This window comes from Lampetra planeri, chromosome 26, assembly GCF_965212315.1.
Source record: "Lampetra planeri chromosome 26, kcLamPlan1.2.h2, whole genome shotgun sequence".
NCBI classification, from domain to species: domain Eukaryota; kingdom Metazoa; phylum Chordata; class Hyperoartia; order Petromyzontiformes; family Petromyzontidae; genus Lampetra; species Lampetra planeri.
In genome coordinates this window covers 6,133,335-6,161,313 of record NC_136132.1, presented here as the reverse complement: position 1 = coordinate 6,161,313, position 27,979 = coordinate 6,133,335, and the positions used below count along the sequence as shown (strand labels likewise).

Here is a 27,979-nt window from a genome sequence, read left to right as displayed (position 1 = left end):
GTGGCGTTTCTCTACGACGCATTGAAGGAAATGCAGGGACGAATCTACAGCTGAGCCGATGCTGTGGACGAGGGCTGCTAAACACGTGCGCGCGCGTGTGTGTAGTGTGCACACGAGTTTATGCCGCGCTGGACTTGCTTGCAATTTGAGAGAGCCACGGTTCTTGTTGTGAATTTATTCTCCGATACACCGCTGTGGTCAAGCAGTAAAAAAAAAACACATTGGCACGTCTGTTCACGTGACAGCTTCATTAATTGGCTGTATCGGGGTGAAGGGGGGTGGTTTACGACACGCGTTTTACTTAGGCCATCTGACCCAAACATCAATTATGAATGCACTTATTCTATCCACGAATTATGAATGCACATCGCCAAGATTGTCGTAGTAAATTGCATTTTTTTTTATTTAAAATCCAATGTAAAAATCCTTGTTTGTTGTTTACAACCGTGAAGCTATTAGCATTAAAAAAAAATACCCGACTCATGCATACACAGCAGCCGTAATATTTAAAATGACATCAGCAGTATGCACTTTTTTTTTCCCTGCAAGCATTTCAGTTTAATATATATTCATCTGCTCAAACGATTTTTTAAAGAAAAACTTAAGCCGCCAAACACGCTCGCCTCGCCGTTCGGTTAAAGCAATTTATGCACGCAGCCCAATCGCTACCATTTATTACCTGATTATTTAGGCCATCAGGACCTTCCTATTGGAAAAACCCCCAAGGTTGGTTAACCACACGGACAAATCACGCGTACGCACATCCGAGCTTCAGTGACAATGCAAAGTTTTTTTAAATATTGTTTTAATGTGTGTGCATGTGCGGATACTCTCACACACACACACACCCCCATTACGATCATTTGAACAACCGATGCCCTAAATTTCGATTTAAAGCTTTCGTGACTGCAGGGATTCATCTTATTGGTTCTTTCGGTAAAGTCACGTAGAAGGGAAATAATAAAATAATGAAACATAATAAAATAATTCTCACGACGTTTCGGCCACAACGCAAGCAGCCGTCCTCAGGTGAAGAACAGGTCTGTCGGGAAGACAGCGTCTGAATGGCATTATATTATTATGTTTTATTTTTTTATTAATTTATTTCCCTTCTACGTGACTTTACCGAAAGAACCAAGAAGATGAACCGATGCCCTGTACTCGTGCTCCGCAATTTGTGTCTCTTTTCGCTGCTACTGCTGCTATACTCAAGCAACAACACGGATCTCGCGTGTAAAATAGCCAGGGAACTTGCTAAACTGGACAATCCGCGTAACAATTCAAATACACCCAAACACGGACCCGATACAAGCACGAGAGGAAGTGAGTAAGAAAAACACGTGTTTTTTTTTTCTCTCGAAAAAATATGAGATATGGGTGCATGAGGTTACGTAAAGTCTAAATCCTATTGCAATCCACTCATTTGCAATCCCACAGAGAATTAGACTGCACTTTAGCCACCCGGTTGTCCAACGCTGAAGCTCATCTGCAATCACTTATGAAGAAGACACGCAGAGGTTGCAACACATTTCCTTGACAATGCTCCACTCCGGGTGTTTGCGTATTTGAAGACGCTCCGGAAAGTTAGACATGCCCCCCTAAAAAAAGTCAAGAAACGACCCCCTAAAAAAAGTCAAGAAACGACCCCCTAAAAAAGTGTACCCCAAGCCAATAAAGTTATACAGATCCGGTCACACACCAACACACCTGCCAGATTCTATAATATACCGGTGCCTTAAACAACAAGGACGATCAATGTGTCTTATCGTAAATAGGTGATTGGCAATACAGGAATGTAACGAATATATTTAAGGCACTTATTTAAAATCCAACTGCGACGTTTCAAAAGCCTTATTGCTCAACCTAAACTTATCCAATGCACAGTAGTCATTAACTACGAGTGGTGTAACGGTGATCGGAGTAATTATATGATGCGTGAGCGGCAGAGGTCGCAACCGGGTACCCGATACCCGTACCCTACCCGATACCCGGCTACCCGTACCCGGCTGGGTACGGGTACCTGTTTGCGACCCTGGTGCGGCCGGGTACGGGTACGGGCAGGCGGTGAGTCACTGGTGAGTCACCGTTTGTCACTCATTTCCCAACGTCTTGTCTCTTCTCACAATTCAAGTTCCTAGAATCAACCCACCCGCGCCTGCAACATGGCTTCATCTTAGAGGTCGCAATCAGGTACCTGATACCCGTACCCTGCCCGTACCCGGCCGGGTACGGGTAGGGTACGGGTATCGGGTATGGTACGGGTGCGGGTACCCGTTTGCGACCCTGGTGCGGCCGGGTACGGGTATATTATATTATTTTATTATGTTTTTTTTTATTATTTCCCTTCTACGTGACTTTACCGAAAGAACCAAGAAGATGAATCAAAACCCGTTTGCGACCTCTGGTGAGCGGCTCTCAGCTCAATGTTTTCTCGGTGGTAAATTAACGCCACCTACTGGCATAGTTTTTAAGTTTTCGGTGTTGAATTGTGTTCGGTTTTTTGTATGCAACAATGATCAGTCATTCGTAATTATGTCCTTAGAAAATAGATCACACGATGTGTTGTACATCGGCAGCCCTTCGTCAATCCACTGCTGGATGAAGGCCTCCCCCAAGCCATCACTATCATCATCAGCCATGGTCAATCCACTACTGGATGCAGGCCTCTGCATGCCATCCGGTACCGGCTGCGAATAATTCTTACCAAACTTCTCCACCCGAGTGCACCTTAGATACAGTTCGATACAGTATATTTGATATTTGTGCAACCCAAAAATATTTATTCGTAAAAAGTTTTATCATTTCATAATCTGATTGTGACATTTTCATAGTTCTTAAAGTAAATATACAGGGACTCCTCTACTCACGAAAATTCTACTTACGAACTTTCAGAGATACGAACAAACCTGTCCGTGTGTCCAGTTGTCTGTTCGGACCGAGAGTCGTAAGTTCAACCGCCACGCAATAGATGGCGGTGGTGGTATCTACATCTGCAGAACGCGAAGAACCAGTGGCATCTACATCTACAGAACGTGAATAACCACTGGCATCTACATCTATAGAACGTGAATAACCAGTGGCATCTACATCTGCAGAGCATGAAGAACCAGTGGCATCTACATCTACAGAACGTGAATAACCACTGGCATCTACATCTACAGAACGTGAAGAACCAATGGCATCTACATCTACAGGAGATTATACAACTGTTAAAGCCATTCCCCGTGTTTAGTGTACATGCCGTACAACACGTTTGGGATCGACAGGAGTAGAGTTGGACTTACGAACAAACCTCTGTAAGCTGAACTCGTTCGTAAGTAGAGCAGCCCCCTTATGCTCACATATCTAAGTAAATTCGTGATTATTGCTTATTACTGTATTAACATACATAGCCGGCTTGTGGATTAGACGTTAATATTAAAGTGTTTAGTTCATTATGAGGTCACCTATGGGGAGACTGAGTGCAAGGTATACATTTCTAAAAGTCCATTCACTCTTTGTGAATAGGAGCGTTCCTACGTGCATCATGCGACGCTGCACATCAATCAAATAATGCGCGGTTTGTATCGTCAGTGATTGTATACATTACACAGTAAAAACGCATTCGCCTTGATTGCATTTGTTAAGACAAGCAAAGCCGTATTTAAATAACGTTACATAATTTCAGCAATGCTTGTTGATATTCCACCGCGTTTAACGTTTTATAACGTAAGTAAAGTTTGTCATTTATAATAATTATAACTTTAAAACATTTATGATGTTTTAACACTACAATATAATCCAGTTTAATAGACAGTTCTAAGCCACCCTGAGGCAAGACTTGATGGGCCAGATTCACATCTTGGCAATGACGGAGCCAGAATTTTCAGGTAGGGGGGGCAACCCCTCCAGCAATGAAAAATGTTAGGAGTTGTAAGTAAGTAAGGACTTGTCCCTTGCTTTTTATTCGACGCGTGTGTGGCGATGGCACAGCCATCGATCGAGGGTCGAATTCTAACCGCGTTGTGTGATCGGTATTGCACTCGCTGAAGGTGAATGCCTTCAGGGAAGTCGTGTACTGAATAAGCAACTGCGCACAATTCTGAGTCACTTAAAACTGCTTTGCCGTTACTTATTGCCAATTATGGACTCAGACTATTGTCCTATCATCTCATAGAGTCTCTGGCACGTAATAATATGCTACACAGTGGCAGTGGGGGTCGCAAAATGCCGATTTATTACTAAAAAACCCCAATGATCCGATCGAAATTAGGGATTTCGGTCGAATCATTGGGGAGGGGGCACGTGCCACCCCCCACTGGCTCCGCCAGTGCATCTTGGCAGAATGGTTATAAGCCTTGGCGATGTGCCGCGTGGTCGGTGATGGAGACAACCGTGGCGTTTCCAACAACAAAGAATTGTACGACAATGAGGCACTCACCACAGCCCCTGAATCTGGCCCGACGTCTTCGACAGTGAGTCAGTTATATTGAATCAAGTTGTGTTTTTACACAAAACACATTCGGTCATAGTAAAACGCTTTGGATATACTCAATGTATTTCTTCGTCGGTCCATCTCAAATACTAAATTACAGTTATAGGCCACATGATAACCTTTTTTTTGGTCAGACATTGTCACGAGAAGGCACAGCAAAGCAATCCAACTCCTTGCTTTGCTTTTTTCTGCAGAACTCCACATGCTAAATGTCTACGGCGTTAAAACCAGCGCACATGTTCAATCGTGAACGGTCATGGCCAGAAGTATTAATAAAACGTCATCCTCAGGAACCCCCCCTCAGTCCAATCCTTCTTTTAACAACAATAAAAAAAAATCATCAAACCCCAACTAGACGGGGGATGTTTTGTCTTTGGTGGTGGCGGTAGCGGCGGCGGTGATGGTGCCCCCCCCGGTTCCCCCGACTGCGCCTCACATCTCCCGCCCCAGCATGGCGATCCCCCGCACGTCGACGTTTTCCGGCTCCGAGTCGTGGTCCCGGTCCGAGTGGAACTCGGCCCACACGGGGCAGTGGTCGGACGCGACGCCGCCCCAGGTCCACCCGTCCGGTATGAGGCGGTGAGAGAGGCCCTGACGGACCACGCTCCAGCCACCTGCGGGGAAACGGCGGGGCGGGCGCGAGGTGCGCCAGTGAAACACAGGACCGGCGGTTGAGTGGCGACCAAATTGTAGAGAGGGATGGCATCGGCTCATGTGCATGTGGCTTTGTGGATTGTTACATCGCAGGTCCCTGAGAGATGTTCGTGGATTAGGGAGGCCTTGATGATGAATGATTTACCACTCCCGACCCTACCACTGCCAGTCGATGAACTGTTACAATTCTGGGTTGTGATTCTATTCAACAATTGATTCGTTTTGTTTTATTTGACCATCCCGTTGGTATTGCTTCTCAACTGAATCCTCCCATCTACCTGGCCACCCAGCTTTCCACCTAACCACCCACTCAACCACCAAACCACTCAGCCACTTAGCCACCTACCCAGTCACCCAAACCCACCCGGCCACCCAGCCACCAACCCACTCAGCCACTTAGCCACCTACCCAGCCACCCAAACCCACCCGGCCACCCAGCCACCCACCCACTCAGCCACCCAAACCCACCCAGCTACCCAGCCACCCACCCACCAACCCAGCCACCCAAACCCACCCGGCCACCCAACCACCCAGCCACCCACCCACCAGTGTACAGGCCCTGCGCGGCCGGACTGAGCCACACGTTGTCGAAGGACTTGGAGCCGCTGAGGTTCTTGATGCTGATGTTGGTGAAGACGTCGGCGGGGACGCAGTTCTTGAAGCCCTGCGAGCGCAGAGCGTCAAAGTCGCTTGCGTCCGGCGTCAAGTTGAAGTCCCCCAGCAGCAGCGTGTCCTTCTCGCCTGCTCACAACATAATAATACTTTCATTTTATATTCCGTCATTAATGCGAATAGCATCCCACAACGCCGTACATTAATTATATATAAGAGACCAAATCCCATACACAGCCACTCTCAAGCAAATGAAAACCCTACTTTCAAGCTAAATAAATGAATGAGCTAATTAACCAATTGCACCAAAACAAAAAGCACAAACAACAAAAAAGTTACCACAATAGAGAAATTAGTCCCACTCGGTCTCAACATCTCAGACCACAGTCCCAACTTCCCAACCGAGCCAGGACACCTTCCCGACGGCACGGGGCGCGCGACTCGCGAGTGACACCGCTGCCAAATTAGCGCTGGCTGTGCCACTTGCTGCCCGCCGAATGGCACGTGGCCTCCGTGCCCCTTCAGAGGACCTTGGGCTACGTCGTGCGGCAACAGAGGCAGTGCAGCAATATTACCTCCGAATTCACCAACACGCATTGGCCGGTGTGACGAAGTATGGTAAACGAACGCCCTTCTCCCCCTCCCTATGACCTGAGCGGCGTGGGGAAGCCCCCATCTGGCAGCGGATTGACAAATGGGCTATACGCATCCGTATATGTACGCACATTTGTGGGACTTCTTTCGCACCGCACGTAGATCGAAAAACTCATGACAACTAATTACAACTGCATTTTGTGTTTAGTTTGTTGTCCTTCCCCCCCCCCCCCCCCGCACATCCAATGAGCACGGTTGGCTACGTACGGTGCGAAAGAAGCTCAACGTACATACATACGCACGCAGTCGACCATAATTATCGGCGCTGCTGCTGCGCTATCGGCATCGGAGCCGCGTGCAGCTCTCTCTGAATTTTTGTTGTTATGGAAGCTCCTGAGCACGGCTGCCAATGGCTTTTAGCGCCGAGCGGCGATGCGAATAAAAACCACCGGCAACGAGCGTGGCCGGTGGGAACCGACGCATTTCTCAAGAGGGCGGTTTGGTAAAACCCGTTGTTGTACTGAACTTGTATGCTCCCACACCCATGCTACAGGTGTTCGCCAACCCGTACGGCGGTAATAGGTCCTCGCGAACAGCGCTTGCCCCAGGCGCCTGTTCAATGGATCTTTGTGTCCTGGTGCGGTGTGTAAACATCACCACTGGGGAGACAAAGGCGGCCGGGCGTGGTGTTGGCCACCCACCCCCTCATGTGCCGTGGCGGCCTTCGTAGGTGTTCGCTAACAGCACTTGCCCCAACACTCTGTTAAGGCTACACGGGGGGGGGATCTTTGTCTTTTGTGGTGGTTTGCGAGCTGCACTATGAACACAGCGAACCAAGTTCGAGATGCCGAATATCCGAACCGGTCCTGGGTCTCTCCAAGGTTGACCTGGTGCGGTGTCTAAACGTCAGTACTGGGAGAGAGACAAAGGCGGCCGGGCGTGGCGCTGGCCATCCCGTCCCCTCGTGCGCCACAGTGCCGGCCTTCGTAGGTGCAACTCGCTAACATCACTTGCCCCAACGGTCCGTTAAGGCTCCACGTGGGATGTCTGTCCGTGTGTGTGTGGGCCCCACCACTCAGGTGCTCCTCCAGCAGGTCCAGCAGCTGGGGCAGCTTCATGATCTCGAGCTGCAGCTTCTCGAGCTCCGCGTTCCCGAGCCCCGTCGCCTTGAGGTGCACGTTCACCAGCGTGAAGTCGAACCGCCCCGCCTGACCGCGTGCACGCACGCCGCCGGCAATAAACATCAACGACAAACATCGACAAACAGCAACGAACGTCAAGAAACAATAAAAAAACATCGACAAACATCAATGAACATCAATAAACAATAAACATCAACGAACATCAACAAACATCAACAAACAACAACGAACATCAATAAACAACAAACATCAAGAAACATCAACAAACATCAACAAACAACAACGAGCATCAACAAACAACAACGAACATCAACAAACATCAACAAACAACAACGAACATCAACAAACATCAACAAACAACAACGAACATCAACAAACAACAAACATCAAGAAACATCAACAAACACCAATAAACATCAACAAACAGCAAATGTAAACAAAAAACAAAAACAACAGAAAACATCAACAAACATAAACAAACAGCAACAAACAGCAGATTTAGTTCCTTTGGTATCCACACCGATCTTCTACCACAAAGACTATCCATCTATCGGGAAGGCGCTATGTTTCACGGGCGCGCATAGTCTGCCAATAGCGCGGCCGATGTTGTTAAGCGTTGGGTTTTTTTCCCGCACGCTTAGGCGACTAGTAAAATTAGTGAGTGCTTCATGAAATTTGGAACATCTGACACCGGCATAGGCGGCCCACTCTTGTTTCGCATAAAGTCACGGGAATTGTCAAGTTCCGCTGCACACACAACGGCAGTATTAACCAGGGCGGCCGCCGTGCTCAACCCGCGAACCCATGCATCAAGCGGCTTGGCTGTGTGACCGCCTTTACAACAAACAACCACCACAACAATCGTGGCGGCTATTTGTCTCTAAGTGGATGTGAGATCACAACGATGCCTGTGCCAGGCTAAGTGGACCTTGGGACGTGTTGGAACTGTGATGCACTAGTTGGCAAGCTGTTTTGCGAATCAGCTCACTTGGGCTTGATTTAGTTCAGGAACCTGGCCCTGCTTGGCCCCAAGTCAGATTCAGATGTCTTGTGTGAGGTCAGCATAGCACGGATATTAGTTCCGGCTCGGCCTGGCAAACAGCCAAGTAAAAAACAACCCGCACAGAGGGGGCCTCACACTGGCTCGGCTCTGATTTGCAGTGGAAAAAGGGTTGTTTGTTTTTGTCTGTGGCTGTACGCACCTTAAAGTAGCCAAGGTACGGGTAACGAGCAAAGTGCTTGCTCCCTTTCTTCTTCCTGACGAGGCCCTCGCTGAGCAGCTCCAGGCCTGACGAGGCATCCCACGCGAACCCCGCGTACTCCATGCTCTGTGGCCGCGCGTAAGCACACGCACACACACACAAAGATGATGATCCCCCATTTAACCTTAATGGACTGTTGGGTCAAGTGGTGTTAGCGAGTAGCATCTATGAAGGCCGAAACGGCACTCGATGGGGTGGATGGCTCGCACCACGACCAGTGGCGATGTTTACAAACTGCACCACGAATGGTGGAGTCAACCCTGGGGAGATGAAGGAACAGTTCGGATATTCGTCACTGATGTTGGCGGAGAGTGGGAATCGAACTCGGGTCCTCGGGTAGGTAGTGCAACGTGCTAACTGCGACGCTGCCGCCGCCCCACGAGTGGTCTTGATTGGTGGTGGCGCCACAGCAAAAACGGTTGAGAACCACTGCAGTATTCTTCCGCTCTCCGCACCCACACACACCCACACGCACGCACACGCACCCGCACCCACACCCACCCACACCCACGCACACCCACACGCACGCACGCACACCCACACGCACGCACACCCACACGCACGCACACCCACACGCACGCACGCACACCCACACACACACCCACCCACACACACCCACACACACCCACACGCACGTGCGCCCGCGTGCCCCAGCGAGTCGGTCCTCAGACGGGGCGAGGCAGCCGCCAAAGTCTCCACGCAACGTCGCCTCTCTAGGCCAGTGCTCCCAAGGCAGCTCAGTGTGCAGTAAGAAACACAGCCTCGACCACCACCATCGAGGCCTTCATCACCGTGCTCTGGGATTAAGTCCAGCCGGGGCCTGTCGGCGTTGGCGAGCCGGAAAATATTTCCGCGCCCGGCACACTACGTCCACCATACTTCTGGCTATGGTTCCGGCTACTAGTCACGTCCTGTCTCTAGGACTTCTCCAGTCTACCACGAGAAGCCGAGCGAGTAGCGGTTTCGGATGTCACTCGCCACTGATGTCAGTCGCGGCCGAGAATGGTTCACCGCTGAATCTCGGAACGCACAAGCGGGTTAGCATCAATGTTATTTAGAGAGGCGTAGCGCCGCTGTTTTTAAAGACACAACTAACCTCACACAACCGCACCCTACGAAAGCTGGCGCCGAACTGTGCCACACGCCCTCCCGCGTGGCCTATTACTTTACGCACGTCATCGGAACGGGAAAGGGGTTAAGCAACAGCAGCGGCGGCGGCGGCAGCGGCGGCGAGGGCGGCAGGTCCTCACCTGGTACATGGGTCCCGTGGGGTTCTCCGAAACGACGCAGCGCCAGTCTCCTCGGGGCCTCGGCCAGTCGCGGACGGAGCGCAGGCTCGGGGCGTTGAGCTCCGCGCACAGCTGCAGAGGTGGCGGCAGCAGAGGGGCGGCACCGCGTTAGAGCGACGATGCGGCAGCGACTGCCGTGCGTTACGGCTAAGAGCGGCGGTGGCGAATTGGCGTCTCCCGAGAGCCGCGAGCGGCTCTTTAATCCGCCCACACGCGGCTCTATCGGAGGGGCGTAACGTAGAATGCACTATCACAGCAGCAGCAAAGAATAATGAGTGTCTCTCTTGCTGTGCCGAAAACTGGTAATATTTCCACATATATATACACATATGTGTCAGATGTTCTACGTTCAACTCTCAATTACCCAGGGTAATACGGGGAGGGTATCCCAGATGAAACAAAACATGGACTATGCAAACGTACTTACATTTGACAATATAATTGTACTTGTTATTTACATATACGCATAATGAGAAGGTGTGGAATGCGTCATCTGCACTTTTTGCTTCGTAAAGTAACCGGTTTGCATTCCCAGGTCTTAACAGTCACATCAGAATCAGAATCTTTACTTCGACTGGAGGAATCCGATGAGCTACAGTACGAGGCTCTTGTTCACAGATGTCCACACAAGCACCGAGTCACTTACCCCCAGAGGTCGCAAATGGGTTTTGATTCCTTACCCGTACCCGGCCGCACCAGGGTCGCAAACGGGTACCCGTACCCATACCCGGCCATACCCGTACCCTACCCGTACCCGGCCGGGTACCTGATTGCGACCTCTGGGATGAAGCCATGTTGCAGGCGTGGGTGGGTTGATTCTAGGAACTTGAATTGTGAGAAGAGACAAAACTTTGGGAAATGAGTCACAAACGGTGACTCACCAGTGACACACAGTCTACCCGTAGCCGGCCGCACCAGGGTCGCAAACGGGTACCCGTACCCGGCCGGGTACGGGTAGCCGGGTATCGGGTACGGGTATCGGGTACCCGGTTGCGACCTCTGCTTACCCCCGACGAGCAAGCAGCCGCTATTAATTGAACCGGCAGGCGTAATCCACCCAGGAGATAATCGAGCGTGAACCGTGTGTTCAGATGGACAGAAAACATCTTAACCGGCAGCGTGGGTTTCTCTCGAATTGCGTGTTCACACTTTGGTCAGGGGGTTGATTCAGTCCCATTGCTAAAATGTGGAACTTCCATCAGTGGTGCATGGTTGCCAAAGGAGATAAACTCCACTCCAAGCTTGTTCGGAGCATGGAGACAATTGGACTTGACCGGCGAGAATATTGAGTTTATCGTTTTAAAACGATTGCTTTAATGATCCTAAAGCAAGAATATTTTTTTATAAATAAAAATATAACTTGTAACACAAACTTACCCGCAGATATTTTCTCAAAATGAAAGAGGGTTGTCTATTTTAGAGATTGTAAAAATATAACACAAACAAAGCTCCCCCATATAGCCTTGACATACTGTTGGGGCAAGTGCTGTTAGAGAGTAGCAGCTATGAAGGCCGGCACGGCACACGAGGGGGTGGGTGGCCAGCACCACACCCGGCCGCCTTTGCCTCCCCAGTGGCGATGCTTACTACACACCGCACCAGGTGCTCATTTGAGGCTGAGTCGACCTAGGGGAGGCCCAGTACCGGTTCAGATAATCGTCACTGGTGTTGGCCATGAGCAGGAATCGAACTCAGGTCGCCGGGTTCGTAGCACCGCTACGCCACCGCTCCCCACTATATATATACAAACACACACACAGTAGAAGGGAAGTAATAAAATAATAAAAATAAAACATAATAAAATAATTCTCACGACGTTTCGGCCACAACACAATGTTTGTTTTATTTTTATTATTTTATTACTTCCCTTCTACGTGACTTTACCGAAAGAACCAATAAGATGAATCCCTGCAGTCACGAACGTTTTAAATCAAAATTTACACACACAGTAGTCAATGACCAAATCACAAGGAATGCGTTCCATGTCATCAGATCTCGAAAGCTAAGCACAGTTGAGGCTGCATACTGCTTGGATGGGATGGGTGGCCACCACAACCGCGACAACCACCATGCACGCCAAGTTGCCATAGGTAGTTTACGAGATTGTGCCACATACACAAAACAAGCGTCAACTCTTACCTTCTGCAAAGCGACCTTATCTGCCAACTCCTGCACGGCCAGAAGCTTGATCCTGCGGTTAGAACATCCCAGCACGACGAAGCAAACATTGATACATTACCACCAGTGGTACCACTTGAGCTACGACCGTTTATAATCGCATAAAATATACAAGCCTACGACTAAGGCTAAAGATGTCGGCACAGTGATTTGTATTAAAATCATGACTTAGCTATGGGAAAACAAACTAATAATTAACAGAAAGGTGCAATTTCGATTTAAAGCTTTTGTGACTGCAGGGATTCATCTTCTTGGTTCTTTCGGTAAAGTCACGTAGAAGGGAAGTAATAATAATAAAATAATTCTCAGTGAGAATTATTTTATTATGTTTTATTTTTATTATTTTATTACTTCCCTTCTACGTGACTTTACCGAAAGAACGAAGAAGAAAAAGGTGCAATTGTTTGTGTTTTACAGCCATTTTCCTAAGATTTTATACTTTAAGGTTCACAATTTTGCGTGACACTTGTGCCCGCTTGCAGACCACCAACATATCTGTGCGGAGTTGCAGTTGCTCTGTCCACACATCTTAATCTGCAGGGTTAAGATGTGTGGCCAGTAGGTGGCAGTACAGCAAATTCCTCGCTGCTCCTATCTGTAGGTTCAGACCACTCATCACTGCTGTGAGCCGTGGCTGGGAATCGAACCGAGTCTGTTTCACCAACAACAACAAAATAATATAAAACGTTTAGAACTATCCTTGAAAGCAACTTGTTTCGTACAATCAATAAACCACTCAGGCAGTACGTCAGTTCGTGTTGGACATAAACACCACTCGTAATAATGATCCAAGTCTGGGGATGACAGCCTATCATTCCTGTTGGGGGCGATAAAACTAGCACCGATTTATGGGAATGTAACAGTGGTCATCCTTCAGCATATATGGCTGTCACGATGAAAACGGGGAATTTCCGCGGGCTTAGAACAGCCGCAGAAATAATCATTGCCGCCCAATGTGGAATTCAGACTTCAATTACGTGATCAGCCCCAAAAGAATGCTACCAAACAGGAATCCAGCAATGGCAACGATCGTGGCATGAAACAGAGGCGGGGGGATGATCGGGAAAACGATAGCAGCAATGGAGTGGAAGAGACGCTCTCGAATGGAGAGGAATGGCACACCGAAACATCAGCAACAGGTAGCATATGATGATCGCCAACAGAGGACTGCTGTCGGAAGATCGTGGACCCAGTGGCCTTCAACAAAGGCGCTGGAATCCGAGAATGCTCATTTGAGCCAGAAAACATTTTCACTCTGACTTGAATAAGAACACCAACAGAGGGGGCAAATCCTATGACGGCGTCACCCCGTACTCTTTTAACGCGTAGTAGTAGTAGGCTTTTGCGACCAATATTATCCACAATAAAGGTTTTTTTTGGGTCAGATCGCGTAGATACAAATGCGTCGTTAACCCCACCACCACCCGACACAGCCAATTAGTTAGGTTTGTCACGAAATAAAACGTGCCAATTCGTTACTAGTCCTGCACACCGATATGTTTTGGAGAGTAAACCAACAACATTTACAATTCAAGTGCCGTGACGTTTTCGCTGGTGATTGCAACAACCGGCTTCATCAGGCGACAGCCAAAATTGTGAAGTCTTCCTGTTTCCGTCTGAAACCCTTACCCTTGTTCCAGCAGCGTGAGGCACACCACCTCCCTCACGCCGTTGTTGTCCATCTTGTCGGCCGAGCAGCACTGCAGGTTCCAGCTGGCGACACGCACGGCCGGGCGACCCCGCACGACCCCAGAAAACGATTCCACTTGGGGCCTGGGAATGGGCGCCGGGAAGTCAGGGCCCAGGCACGGGCACGTCGGGTAGCAGGGGGCGATGACGGCGGGAGGGCCGCCGCCCCCGCCGCCCCCGTCGCCGGTCCCGCCGGTGCCTTCTCCCCCTCCGCCGACGGTCAAGGAGGGCCGCAGCCTGTCGACGAACGCCGCGCTGACGCCCTTCACTTTGGCCAAGTCGTCGACGGTCTGGAAGGGCCCGTTGGCCGTGCGGTACGCGACGATGTTCGCCGCCGTCTTGGTGCCGATGCCCTTGATCGTGGTCAGCTGGGCCTCGCTCGCCGAGTTGAGGTCGACCGGCGACGCGGAGCCGTCGACGGACTCGACGACGTCCGCCGAATTCACGCTCGGCGGTCGAGAGCCGGCGTCGGATTGAGGGGCATCTTTAAACTGAGGATTCGAAGGCTCCACGCAGGACAAGGTGTCGCCCATGGTTTCGGGCGGCGATCCTTGTCAGGCCTCCGAGCGGCGCGCGTGGGACGTTTGGTCTGAAAAATAACGGTCGTCCGGACGAAGTTTGGCACCGTTCACTAATTTACACTCGAGTTAAGTTATGACTTACTCGTGATTAGTTTGTGTCTTGCCATTTCATGACAATGCAATGAAAGCAGCACTGATGTTTTGTTTGCTTAAATATGAAAAAAAAATATGTTTAGCTATTTCTGTTTTTGTTATACGCAACAAGTTTCAGAGGTCGGTCCATACACCCTGAGCGCAGTGGCTGTAAGAGTGGGATATTAATCATGGGATTGTGCACTTGTGCCCAAGACAGCCTCGGGCAAGGGTTACCACCTGTCCTGATTTTTCCAGGATCGGGCTCTTGTAGCTCCCATCTTGGGAAATCTCCAAGGCTCCAACAAACATACAGGTTCTGCCGCAGTGCCAATCTTGTGAGATGGTCTTTCGCCTGTATATTGTGGCTGCTTTTGTACCTCAAGGGCAACAGCCCTGCTGGAGACGTCTGGAGACTTCTTCACCTGTGTGCGAGTCAAGCCAGACCCTGTACAGACTGAGTTAACTTCCGGCTGTTTCCCTCCTCCTCGAAACTAACCTTCAGCAAGCGCGCTGGGAATGTCGCTATCGAGCAAAACTTTGCGAGCGCGCCACCGACGGCCGCACGGTTGCCGCGCGCTGCGAGCGTGACATTGGGAAAAGGGGTTACCGTGCACCGCGCGACGTTGCGTAACGTGCCGAGTTGTTTTGTCGGCGACACGACGGCGAGCGGAGCGGCACACGTAACCTCGCCCGGGCCTTGGATTACAGGTCGCTCCGCGCGCAGTATCGTGTATCGCGCCCGATGTGATTTTTGCGGGGATCGGACTTCGCGAGCGCCACGTCACACGGAGGGTTGTGCCGAGCGCCGGGAGCCGCGCCGCCGCCGATCGCGTTCCACGTCGCGTCGAGATTCGCGTGGCGTCTCGCGTGGCGGTCGGTGCCGGGGCGCCGTGTCCTGTATCGCACGGGGTGTTGTGCGCGGTGTGTTGTGCGTCGTCGCGTCCCCGGGGACACCGAGAACAGCCGCCGTGGTTTATCAGAGAATCCGGCCCCGAGTCGATCATCTGGTTGTCACGAGTGTGCCCTGGGGAGGGCGACGGCGATTGTGCTGGGACCGAAGGGGGTGGGGGAGTGGATGAGTAGCCTGACAATTTTGCCCACTCGGGAGTAATTGCCGTCGAAATTCCTTACGAAAGAGCAACTGACATGAGAAAACGTACACGGAGTAGGAATCAAGGCGACTAAGCCAGGTCAAGGACATGTGACGAGGATGAATGGCGGCCGGCTGCCAACAGTTGGTAAAGGAGGTGAAACACTGGGAGGTGGTAGGGGATGAGAAGGAAGCCACGGTCTGACTGGATGTCAATCATCAAACTTCAAACGCTGCACGGTTTAGAAGCTGCCTCGGTTGTATGACGCAGCGACAAAACAGAGGAAAGTGAAAGATGCACAATGCAAGAGAGATATCAGTGAAGGAAATGGGTCCCATCGCAGGGGGCATGATGCAACCGGGACGGGGGCCCCCTTTCCCCACTGCACCCCGAGTCTACACGAGGTGGATCCCTATGCCACACGCTCACCGACAGCTCCCTGGAGGTGAAGTTTCCTCCTCCAAAGAATCACGCATCTGGGATAGTCCCTTCGCCGTAATCGTCGTGTGTGCGACTAAACCCGTTGGGTAGTGGGCTGAGGCCGCAGACTAATAGTGCCCTTTCCCACACGCGAATGCCCGGCAAGGCGAATTACAAATTGAAGATCAGTTCTTGAAAATTGGACGTGGCCTCTATTTTAAATGTACAGTGTGAACATCAAAATCGTTTTTTTGTTCCCGTGAACACCAAATCGGGAATCTAGATTTCCTCAAAGTCGATCTTCAAAGTCACGTGGATACGAGGATTCCACCACAGAACCAACTGGGTTCAAACAACGTAATTTCCCTTTCCTCCATGTGAACACTCGTTATTTTGAAAGTGACATTTTCAAAACCGAGCTTCTCCTTTGAGTCATATAGAGATGTTTGTACTTGCTCTCTTGTTTCTGTATTTCATCAGCAGCCATGGCCAATCCACTGCTGGATGAAGGCCTCCCCAAGCCACAGCCCGCGATGTAATAATCCACCTTGCACCTACACGCTGGCTGATTTCATCACTCCATCTCCTCGGAAGGCATTCTCTCCGCGTTCCATTCTTCGACTACCGATACATTATTAATCACTTATTATTCTTGACCACCAGCCATCATTGTCGGTGTACGGTGCTTTTTCTGCAATATTTTACTGGATTTTCTTGGATTTTATGTTTGCACTCAGTCACATATTCACTTTAAGATGTTTTTTGTTCATGTTTTTTGTTTGTTGCCGTAGCACCCGATTCAAGAGCCGAATGGCTCACAGGGCTATACCTAATAAATGAACTTGAACTTGATTGGTCATTCCCTGCTAGAATAGCCCTGCCCAAGTCCCTGTACTTTTCTTGACGGTCAATGTGATGTCACCAACCTGCGCAAGTTATCTAGTCCACATGTTCCTCCATGAACCGTTCCGTCATTGTAATGTTCTGACCTGCCCCTGCTTGGGCATCTGTGAAACAGAGCTTCATAACTCTTCGGATTCCTCCAGTATAAATAAACATTCAGATTCTGAACCACATCGTACACACTTGAATGTATCCCAGATTACAGCTGCAAGACAGACCTATTGCCTCATTGGGTACTGAGCTGCTTCTACGATTAAGGAAAAGCAAAACGACCATAGGGAGTTGTACCATTGGCCAGGCTGTAGCATCCGTCAGACTGAGTGGCACCGTGCGATGAGGGCTTCACAAACGTCTGGCCGGTAGCCAGGATCATACCGACCACCGGATGCACCTGGTTTGTGGGTAGAATGATATACGCTTAGCAGGGAGGGAGATTAAGTCAGGATACGCCTTGTGAAATGCAAAATACAGACGTTATCAGAAACTGTTGTTACGCAATATCAAATAATCCCACCCTAGTGAAATATGTGCAGAGACCTTATGCTCAAACATCTAATCCACCGCCCCTTCGTGAATCCATGGCTAAATGAAGGCCTCATTATGCCTCGTCAGTCATGTGGGGTGAGGAAAGGGTTATTTGACCATACCTCACCACACTGCGAAGTGCAAGTTAGTCAAGGGTGGGTGTCAGAACCTCTTCAAATATCACTCGCCACTGGTGTTGGCCGTGGCCGGGAATCAAACTCAGATTGCCGTTTTCAGAGGCGTAGTACGATACCACTGCATGACCACCGTCCCCCCTCTAAAAGTTGTATATCGTGCATTGTACGCCATACATACGCGCCTAACTGGGTGCCACTGTTGCCAGGGAACTCATCACAATCCGGTGGAAAGTTAAAATCAGAATCTTTCATCAAAATCCGTATCAGAATCTGTATTTATCCTGGAGAAATCCGATGAGCCATGAAGCTCTTTTTCACAGACGTCCACGTGGGAGTCGACTTGGCACATTGTCAGCCGCTGGAGAAATTGTCCTCCGCCATGGGAATGTGGAATTTCCACTGCTGGCTGTAGGATCACCATTTGACATGTGTCAGTCAGGTCCGAACGCTCTTCTCAGTAGCTGCTTTGTCACGTGCAAATACTCGCCAACACCAGCGGCGAGTGATATTTTATACTCTTTGGTTCTTTCGGTAAAGTCACGTAGGTATAAAATAAAATGAATCACGACGTTTCGGGCGCAACACACCTGATGACGGACGCTTGTGTATGGATTCCTGCAGTCACGAAAGCTTCAAATCCAGAATGATATTTTATATTTTAGTTGTTGTCGTTCCCCCGCACCTCCGATTAGCACGGTTGGCTACGTACGGTGTGAAAGAAGTTCAACATACGGTGTTTGGTGCAAATCGATGCACGTATAGTATTAGTAACCAGTACCGAAGCTTGGCATGCTTTCCCTTAGCTTCCTCGTCTCACACACCAAGGGAGGTGGAATTGTTTGGTTCACTCATGATAATGTTTAGGACGACGCATGAACAATGTAGAGTCTACCCTATGACTCGAAACCAAACAACCTTAAATTCTGGAAATGTGGGTGTCCAAATTGTAGTGTTGGGATTGTTTTCTGGGTTTTTTAAGTATTTGTGAAAATGTATATAAAGACTGTTGCGCCAAATACGGTAGCATTGTTTTAGAAATGATAGAGCATTATTAGAATGTACATCAATCACTGTCTAAATATATTGTGGACAGTATTATACAGTCAATGGAAACACATTCAGTTAAGGGGCCGTCCATAAATGACGTCACGCGATTTTGGACGATTTTTACCCCCCCCCCTTCGTCACACGGCGTCACAAAAAGTCAGACCCCCCCTCAAATATGACGTCACAAAGCTCTGCCCCCCCCCCCAAAAAATAAAACATGCTTTAAATCGCCTTAAACTATTGTCATTGTAGTACGTATTTAATGTGGCGCTACACTCTGATGTTGTAGGAGAAAACATTTATTAAAAGTCTACTTAATTAAGTAGAACGTGTTGTCTATATTTATTTAAAGTTGCGCATGTTGATGTGACGTCACATTTCTCAAACCCCTCCCCCCCTCGTCACACATCGTCACAAATGTCTGACCCCCCCCCCCCATCTAGGTGCGTGACGTCATTTATGGACGGCCCCTAAACGCAAGTAATAATACTGCAACACGTTAGCATTAGTTATTTCCATGTATATTTAAATATCTGTATATTGTACTTATGTATGACTGTAATACTGTACAACTGTCTAAACATATCCAAATGAGTCATGGCAGCTCTTACAAAGAGTCCCCATGCAGTGAAATACGGAGCAGTTACATAACATGACCCATTCATTCATTCATTTGCTAAAAAGGTCATGGTGTTGTATTGTATATACAGTACATGTGGATGATGTGTAGGGAGTTGTGCGTTTGCTTCGGTACCCCAAGATAAGATTAACACCGAGACAACGGCAGTAGCCAAGAATGTATAAGACAAAGACCTCCCTATATAGCTCGAACAGGCTGTTGGGGACAAGTGCTGCTAGCGAGTAGCACCTATGAAGGCCGGCACGGCACACACGAGAGGGTGGGTGGTCAGCGCCGCGCCCGAGTGTATAACAAAGATCCCCTGTGTAGCCTCTAACAGACTGTTATAGAAAGTGCTTTTAGCGAGTAGCACCTAGCAAGGCCGGCACGGCACACACGAGGGGGTGGGATAGCCAGCACCACGCCCGGCCGCCTTTGTCTCCCCCCCACCACCTCCTCCCGGTGACAATGTTGACTACACACCAAACCAGGTGTTCATACTCTTAGTTTTTTTCGGTAAAGTCACGTAGGTAAAAAATAAATAAATAATAAATGATAGAAATAATCTTTTTTCTTTTATTTTTACCTATGTGACTTTTACCGAAAAAACCTAAGAGTATGAATCCTTGCAGTCACGAAAGCTTCAAATCTAGAACCAGGTGCTCATTTGAGGCTGAGTCGACGTTGTACGACGCCCAGGCCCGGTTCAGATAATCGTCACCGGGTGTTGACCGTGAGCGGGAATTGAACTCGGGTCACTGCCGGTTTCGTAAGCGCAGCGTAGCGCTAACTACATTCGTGCCACCGCTCTCCACTGTATCACCCGCACTGAGTGACAGTCGTGCCACGCTTGTAAAAACACACACGGGAGGCTGGATATGGAAAGCCTCTCGGTTTAAAATTGGCCCCTAAACAGTGACCTGAATTGAACGGCAACAGAGCAGTGAAAATCTTCTCACACGCACGGACAACCAAGGCAAAATAGCCCACCAAATTGACAATTCAGAACGGACTGCAAGTCACCAGTCTCCCGGCGTCATGGACTTGCCGAGTTTAATGCCACTCACTTTGCCAAGTTTAATGCCACTCACTTACTTTTCCGAGTTTAATCATCACCGGGCTATTCCTAAAGCGGCCACCGGCTCTATCGCAAACTCTCAGCATTAGCATCGAAGCGTTGCTGGCCAAACAACTCGCCCGCTGTACGAAAGAGGAAGTGAGTTTATCACTGATAGATCCGAAGACAGAGATCCCCCGTGTGGCCTTAACAGACTGCTGGAGCAAGTGCTGTTTGCGGGCACCTATTAAGGCCGGAACGGCGCACGAGGGGGTGGGTGGCCAGCACCACGCCCGGCCGCCTTGGTCTCCCCAGTGGCGATGTTTTTAGGCACCGCACGAGGTACTAATTTGAGGCTGAGTCGACCTAGCGGAGGCCCAGGACCTGTTCAGATAATCGTCACTGATGTTGGCCATGAACAAACACACACACACGTGCTTTGTAAATGTTCTCAGCTCACCTGGCACACCGGTCACCATACAGCTAACGTTGTAGTTTCCACCCTTTGGGCTCCACTCTGCCTCGGGGCTTATTGCAGCAACAACAGGAGGGACGGAGGGACAGCTGTGCATAGCGATGAGCAGCTGCGGGAGACCAGGATGTATAAACTAGGACTGTACATACATATTCAAAAATGTGTGGCTCGTGTGGAACAGTTGGGCAACGTTCTCTCGAGATGGCCTCTTTTGAGGTCCCTATAGTGGAGGCCCTTCTGCCCACAGTGATGTAAACAACCAGAGCTATACCTTCACGACTAAACTACGTTTATTTTACCAGCTAAGGCCCACTGAACTGTATAGGTCGTTTTCAGCAACGACATGGGTATCACAAATGATTGCTCAACGAAAGTTGATCATCATGTGGAAATTTACAGCAACGAATGAATGTGGAGGGGAAACCCGGAGGACCCGGAGTAAAATCCACGCGACCACGGGGAGAGCGAGAACATGCAAACTCAAAATATACAGCAGGCGTCAGGGTCGGAACCCACGACCTCCTGCATACGAAGCGACGGTGTCCACGATCAGTCGTGGACTGGTTGGCCCTGTGAAGGAGGAGGGGTGGGACGTGGCCCCCAGGGATGGGAATTGTCAGGCCACGCGCTAAACGTGGACTGTGTGGCCGTGTTGAGAGAGTGGATGGATGGCGTGACAGCTGCATTTTAAGAAACGTGGCAGAGCCGATTCAACAGCCGCTAAGGCGACTTGCTCCCAGCCGCAGAAATAAAAATAACGTAATACGAATGAAACGTGATGTGCCACCCTTTAGCATTCACTACTCTGTGCTCAAACATCCCAGAGACGCTGCCATTCCGAATGTCACATTCGATGACAGTTTTCACTTCGTGAAAATGTTCATCACTTCGTGAAAATGTTCATCACTCAGTGGTAGGCAGAACTAGTTTTTGTTGCTGTAAAGGCACTGTACAATATATTTACAATTTTCGTTGTTATCGCTTTTCATCAACTGCGGAAATTAAGCAAACCGCATTCAGCGTACAGTTTGTTCTGATTATTTTTTAAAGAATGCCACACGCGCCAATAAACTAAGCAGGAAATGTTTACGACGGTACACAGCGATTTATTATTTAATAAGATAAAACTCAATCTTGATTTGAAGACGGACGCTTGTGTTGCGAAACGTCGTTTTCTCTTTTATTTTATTATTTTGTTCTATCTGCGTGACTTTACCGACAGAACCAGAGAGTAGTGATTATACTCGGCTGGTTTGTAAATAGTTGTTAAGGTTGTGCACAAGTGAAGTTATAAATAAATGTTAAGCGTGTTGCCGTGGTGTAATGGTTAGTTAAGAGATCACGGGAGCTGGCAATCCAGAGGTAACGCTGGTTCTACTATATCTAGGAGATATCGTGGCTCGCAAGTCGAAACAGTGGTGAGAGTTTAATGGGTATTCTTAGGTCACGTAGGTAAAAATGTAAAATTTAAATTAATAAAAGTAAAATAAAAATAAAAATAAAAATCACGACGTTTCGGAGGCAACACAAGCTTGCAACACAAGCTTGCCTCCGAAACGTCGTGATTTTTATTTTATTTTTAATTTACTTTTATAAATTTTAATTTTTTACCTACGTGACTTGACCGAAAAAACCTAAGAATATGACTCCTTGCAGTCACGAAAGCTTCAAATCTAGACGTTTTCGCCTTACCTAATTAATGCAATTCCCATAATTTATAGTCCATTTGTTACCTATTCAAATTCAATTTACTTTTAAAGCAAAATGAATGAAATGAAGAGCATGCTGCGGTATAAAATATCAGGCAACACAGACCCATTTTCGTTTAAAAAAATTATGAGTTCTATTCACAATCAAGAATTTAAAATAAATGTTTTGGTCTTTCTACTAAAATTGGATTAAGTAAAATGTTTTGCGTTCCACTCTAAACATTGTACTCTGTCGCATTGATTTATTTGCCATATATCATGTCCACCAGTGGAGCCTCTTAGTGCGTATTACAATATTGCCTTGCATGTTTACAACGCATTAATAATGCATGGTCAACGAAGGGAAGCGTTATTGTTATTTAGCATTTCTTAGACTGACAATGCATCAATTATTCAGGAATTCAGGTATTGAATTAAAGTTAAGATGTGTACGGTTCATCTCGTACATGAAGCAAAGATCGATGTAAACGTTCCCGTGTGCCTCCAAACCTTGAGTGAAACTCATGGGGCTGCACGTGAGAGCACTGCCGATTAAGGCACGCCAGGACACACTTTTCGATGGAAGGCCAAATTATGAACCTTTGTTATTCATTAGCATGAGTGAAGCAACGAAACTCACAACGATGCAGGCCCCTCCTGAAAAAGAGTCAATAATAGCAACTCCTAGCGTCGACCCTGAGCCAAAATCCCAAATGATAAAAAAGTGCCAAAATAAAGCACCGATTGCTGATTTAGAGAACTTACACATCAAAATGGCAGGTTAATAAAACGTCAAAATTATCAAAACCATTCCTGAGATAATCTGCAAGCTCTAAATGTTGTGTTCAACTTACATTTAGTAAATATGAATATTGAACGTCTTCGGTAAGTGAGGCTGGGACAGCGATGTCACTGGGGTGCTTTTAGTGATTAGCGTTTGAAGGTTTTTGAATGTCTGACTGAAATGAAATGCGTTTTCTCATTGTGCGTTGACAGCCTACTCGGGGGGGGAGGGGGGAGATTAACATCTGGGCCAATGTGGCTGTTTTAAAACCTGTAGTCATGAATATGACTTCGAAAGTTGGCTGTTTTGTGTTTTTTAAAGGCCTGCGTGGCAAGGCAAGTTATCCCACATTCCTATGCAACAGTCGCGGGGCAGAGACGGGAGAGGAGCACAGGTCGATCTCTCTCTACACAACACAGAGAGGGAGGGAGGGCCCCCCAGACGGGCGGGTTCCCCCCCGCCCCCCTCTGTTCCAGGAGGGTCCTGCATTGTCCTTTCATTTGTAAATGTATTTTTCCAGACAATTAACACTGAGCGCTTATACAAGTGGGAGGAAACCGGAGAAAACGCACACGCGCGAGGGAGCAACGCTCAATCCCCCCCATCCCCCCGTACTGATGGAAACCGAAGACGATCGTTCCGCTTGCTGTCGCCCCTTCTTCCCGGCGAGTCAGGGTACGGGCACCTTCCTCGACGCCCAATGGGGAAGGGAATTTCACAACATTTGCGCGATTGATCCACCGACCCTCGCTGCCACCGGATTACAAGTGACGTACATCGGAGCGCCACCGCCCGGCTCAAACAAACAGACTGCAACCTACAGCATCGAATTGTGGCGCCGCTTGCGAATGCTACCCCCCCCCCCCATTGTCTCCTCCTCGTGTCAACAACGACGACGCGAATACAGCACCAGGTCTCGGCACCACCTCGGTGGCCCCTTGGGCTCCACCTGTGCCACCGCCTCAGAACAACCCCTCCCCACTACACTCTTCTCCCAGCAACAACCATTTAAATCTACAGGGTGGTCCCGATGTCTTGTGACCAACCCCCTTCCCCCCCAATTTAATTATCTAAAACGTAATATTTTTGAAGTAAGGTTTATTTAAAACCAGAAAATAATATGCAGAGGAAAAACATTTTAGGGTCAGCTATTTGGGGGTCACAGCACATCTGGACCGCCCTATACACTCGGCCCCACGGTCTGAAAGTGCAGTGTCCAACTCGTCCCTGGACGCACTATCTTCTAGCCACTCTATGTGTGTGCTATGAAAAAGGCTCGTTGCCTGCAACGTCACCTATTCAAAAACATATATTTTATGCCAGCAGTGTTATTGACGAATGTGTAGAGTTTTTCATTCATACCACAACTCATTACATCCACCTCCTTGCCTCCTGTTTATATCGGTAGCTTACACCTACTGATTTAAAACTAAATGTAGACATTCCACACAAACACATAATGTAGGAGCAAGTGCTGTTAGCTCCTACATTATGTGTTTGTGTGGAATATCTTCACTCGGGTCGCCTGGTTGAGTAGCACAACGCGTTAAAACGTTGCATATGAAGACAAAGACAAAAACTTGCGATTTCTATAACCTGCACTCTCACACCTGCGTAACGTGCACATCAACTGGAGGCTCTGGCTGCATCGAGATGCACAGCCTCCAAACCTGAGCTGGTACAACACCGTGCTGCGTTGTCGACCGTGTCGGAGAAACATTCCTCGCCCAGGAACGCAACAAACCTGTCAAACATTCATCGGATGAATCCATTCGATTGTAACCCCCATTTCTCTCTCTCTCTGGCATTCCCGGCGTAAACAAAGTGGTCTTCCGAAGAAACTAATCCGTAAACTGCAACTAATTCAGCATGCAGCGGCATGTGTACTGCTTAAAACGAGAAAGAGCACCCACGTAACACCCATATCATTTCCCTTGCTGCCAGTCAGTCATGCAATTGATTTTAAAATGATTTTGATGGTTTTTAAGTCGTTGAATGGTCTGGCACCTGTATACATGTGAACCATGCTTCTAAGATATGAACCAACAAGATCCCTCGGATCCTCTGGTATTGGTCTTTTAGTCGTCCAAAGGCCAGGGACCAAACCCTAGGGAGAAGCAGCGTGTAGGTCATGGCCTGTGGTACAGCCTGCCACGGGATCTGAGGGCTTCAGAATCATTCAGCACTTTTTAATAAATACATCTAAAAACTTTTTAAAACTTGCTTTTAATTAGGATTCTCGTAATGTGTTATTTTTATTATGCCTTTGCGATAAATTTTGTAACGTGATTTTATTTAGCCAACAATTTCACTTGTTCATGTCTGTAAATCACTATATTTTGCTATTTTTTTGCACTAATAGTGCTTTAGAATCTTGATTTGAAGCTTTCGTGACTGCAGGAATCCATACTCTTTGGTTCTTTCGGTAAAGTCACGTAGGTAGAAATAAAATAAAACAAATCACGACGTATCGATCGCAACACAAGCGGTCGTCATCAGTCAAAGGAGTCAGCCTCTAAAAGCAAACTTTGTTGTTGATGGGCGTAGCCCAAGTGCACCAACAACAACAGCAGTTGTTGTTGTTGACTCAAATGCACCAACAACAACAACATCAGCTGTTGTTGTTGACTCAAATGCACCAACAACAACAACATAAGCTGTTGTTGTTGACTCAAGTGCACCAACAACAACAGCAGTTGTTGTTGGCTCAAAGTGTCCATCCCCAAACCCTTATAAAAAGTTCGATCGAAACGTCCTAATTTATTTTATTTCTAACTACGTGACTTTACCGAAAGAACCAAACAGTAGTGCTATAGAAATAAAGTTTGATTGATTGATTCCCCCTTATTGGAGGCTACGAGGGTTGGTGGATCAATCGATCGATCGTTTGTCGTGAAACCTCCTTCCACCGTGGGGGTAGCCGGTGGGTTCGAGGAGGAACCATACCCCTGGCTCGCCAGGAGACGGCGGTAACAGCTAAGCCCGAACACTATTCTCACCTTTTCATACTTTGATACTGGCAAACGAAAAATTACCCATGTTGTGTGTTACCTGTTCGCACGCGTGACCATCCATTCACCCTTATTGCCTCCCCTCCCTCCCGTTCATTATGAACGCCCATGGCATCGGCTGAACGCGTCCTACTCATGGCAGAGAGAAGCTTCAAAAGCTCGGGCAACTCGCTCTGTGGCTTCCTCGGCGATTGTGAGAGAGGCACATTTTACGACGACGCCATCGATTCAGACGGCTTACCTGGACGTGACGTAGGGTGGTCAACACAAAGCCGTCAAACCTTGTGACCAGTGCCGGATTATCCCAGTAGCAAAAGTAGCTACACGTGTTGTAGTTACACGTGTAGTAGCTACACGTGTAGCTGCTACATATGTAGTAGCTACACGTGTAGTAGCTACCGGCCCCGCACTTTCAAGGGCCACGCGCTAAATGCTTTCAAGCTATCAATTCCGGTTGTCATTCTGCACTTGCTCTATTACTATAGTACTATACCGCCTTCTACTTTTACGAACGACTGGGTGTTTAAGGTTAGCGATTTGTCGTATTATCTGGCTGTATAGAAAATGAAAAAAAATAACTTTACTATGCCAGTTAAAAACGTGTGTTTGAATATTTGTGGTTTTTTTTTTAATTTAGGGCCCCTTTACAACATATGCTACAAGCCCCGCACTCGCTTCGTCTGCCACTGCTTTGTGACGTTCCAACCCATCACGCCCCAAAAGGCAGCGGGGATTCACGCGACTCACCTGCCAACCCACACACGGTGACTCCCAGCACCTTTGCGAAAGCCACACAAACAACGTTCGCGGAACCCGTACTCACAATTCTTTTCACTCAAGCGGTGGTGGCGGCGGTGGTGGTAGTTGTTGTTGCGGCGAGGTGGGAGGGATGAAGGAGGAGAGTGAAAGACGACCAAGAACGAGCGCGTTGTTTTTGTTCTCAAAACAACAAAAAAACGGGGGTGGTTTCTGGTGGTGGGAGTATCCACAGCCAAGTTGCTAGGGGCCAGCCCACACAAGCAGCCTTGCCACATTCATTGGACTGTTGCTCAACAAGCCCAAGCACCGACAAACATTACCCCGTAATAGACTTTTCAAAGTGTTGGGGGGGGTAAGCGCTTTGAACGAGTAGCACTTATGAAGGCCGGCACGGCACACGAGGGCGGTTAACGGACACCACGCCCGGCCGCCTTTGTCTCCCCCAGAGATGTTTAACACACACCAGGTACTCGTTTGAGGCCGGTTCAGATGACCGTCACGGGTGTTGACGGCCGTGGGCCACAATCGAATTCGCCAAATGCATAGCGCAGCGCGCTAACCGCTGCACCACCGCTCCCCGCCCACTCACCCTCTCTCTTACGCAAGCCGCCACCCTTTTTCCGCTAGGGATGCTAGACTCCGATACAGTATTTTTGGAGTCGTGACCAGAGTCTATAGATTGTTGACCTGGGATTTGTTGTAATCCATTCTGATTGCAATCCCACATCCCCGCACCAAGTTACTAAAGCATAGAATTGTTACACCCCCTATATTTTGTAATCGAATGTACTATTGCTGAATTAATACAGCACGAATAATTCAGGAAGTGAGTGATAAAAAAATACCTATGTACAGAAGCAATAAACATTAACTGAATGGTCCGAATGTATTGATACCTGAATGTTGATCATCT

General features: G+C 48.4%; 1 protein-coding gene across 1 annotated transcript; it reads right to left on the bottom strand.

Moving 5' to 3' along the window:
• Positions 1-160: 160 nt before the first annotated feature.
• LOC144727637 (endonuclease/exonuclease/phosphatase family domain-containing protein 1-like) lies at positions 161-27,597 on the bottom strand. The gene is made up of 8 exons (XM_078606599.1): positions 27,131-27,597; positions 13,835-14,483; positions 12,167-12,218; positions 9,989-10,099; positions 8,679-8,804; positions 7,407-7,542; positions 5,675-5,869; positions 161-5,088 (listed from the first exon to the last, which is right to left on the bottom strand). Exons 2-8 carry the CDS (start codon positions 14,425-14,427, stop codon positions 4,907-4,909), a joined length of 1,395 nt encoding a protein of 464 aa, XP_078462725.1. The 5' UTR covers positions 14,428-14,483; positions 27,131-27,597; the 3' UTR covers positions 161-4,906.
• Between the last annotated feature and the right edge of the window lie 382 nt (positions 27,598-27,979).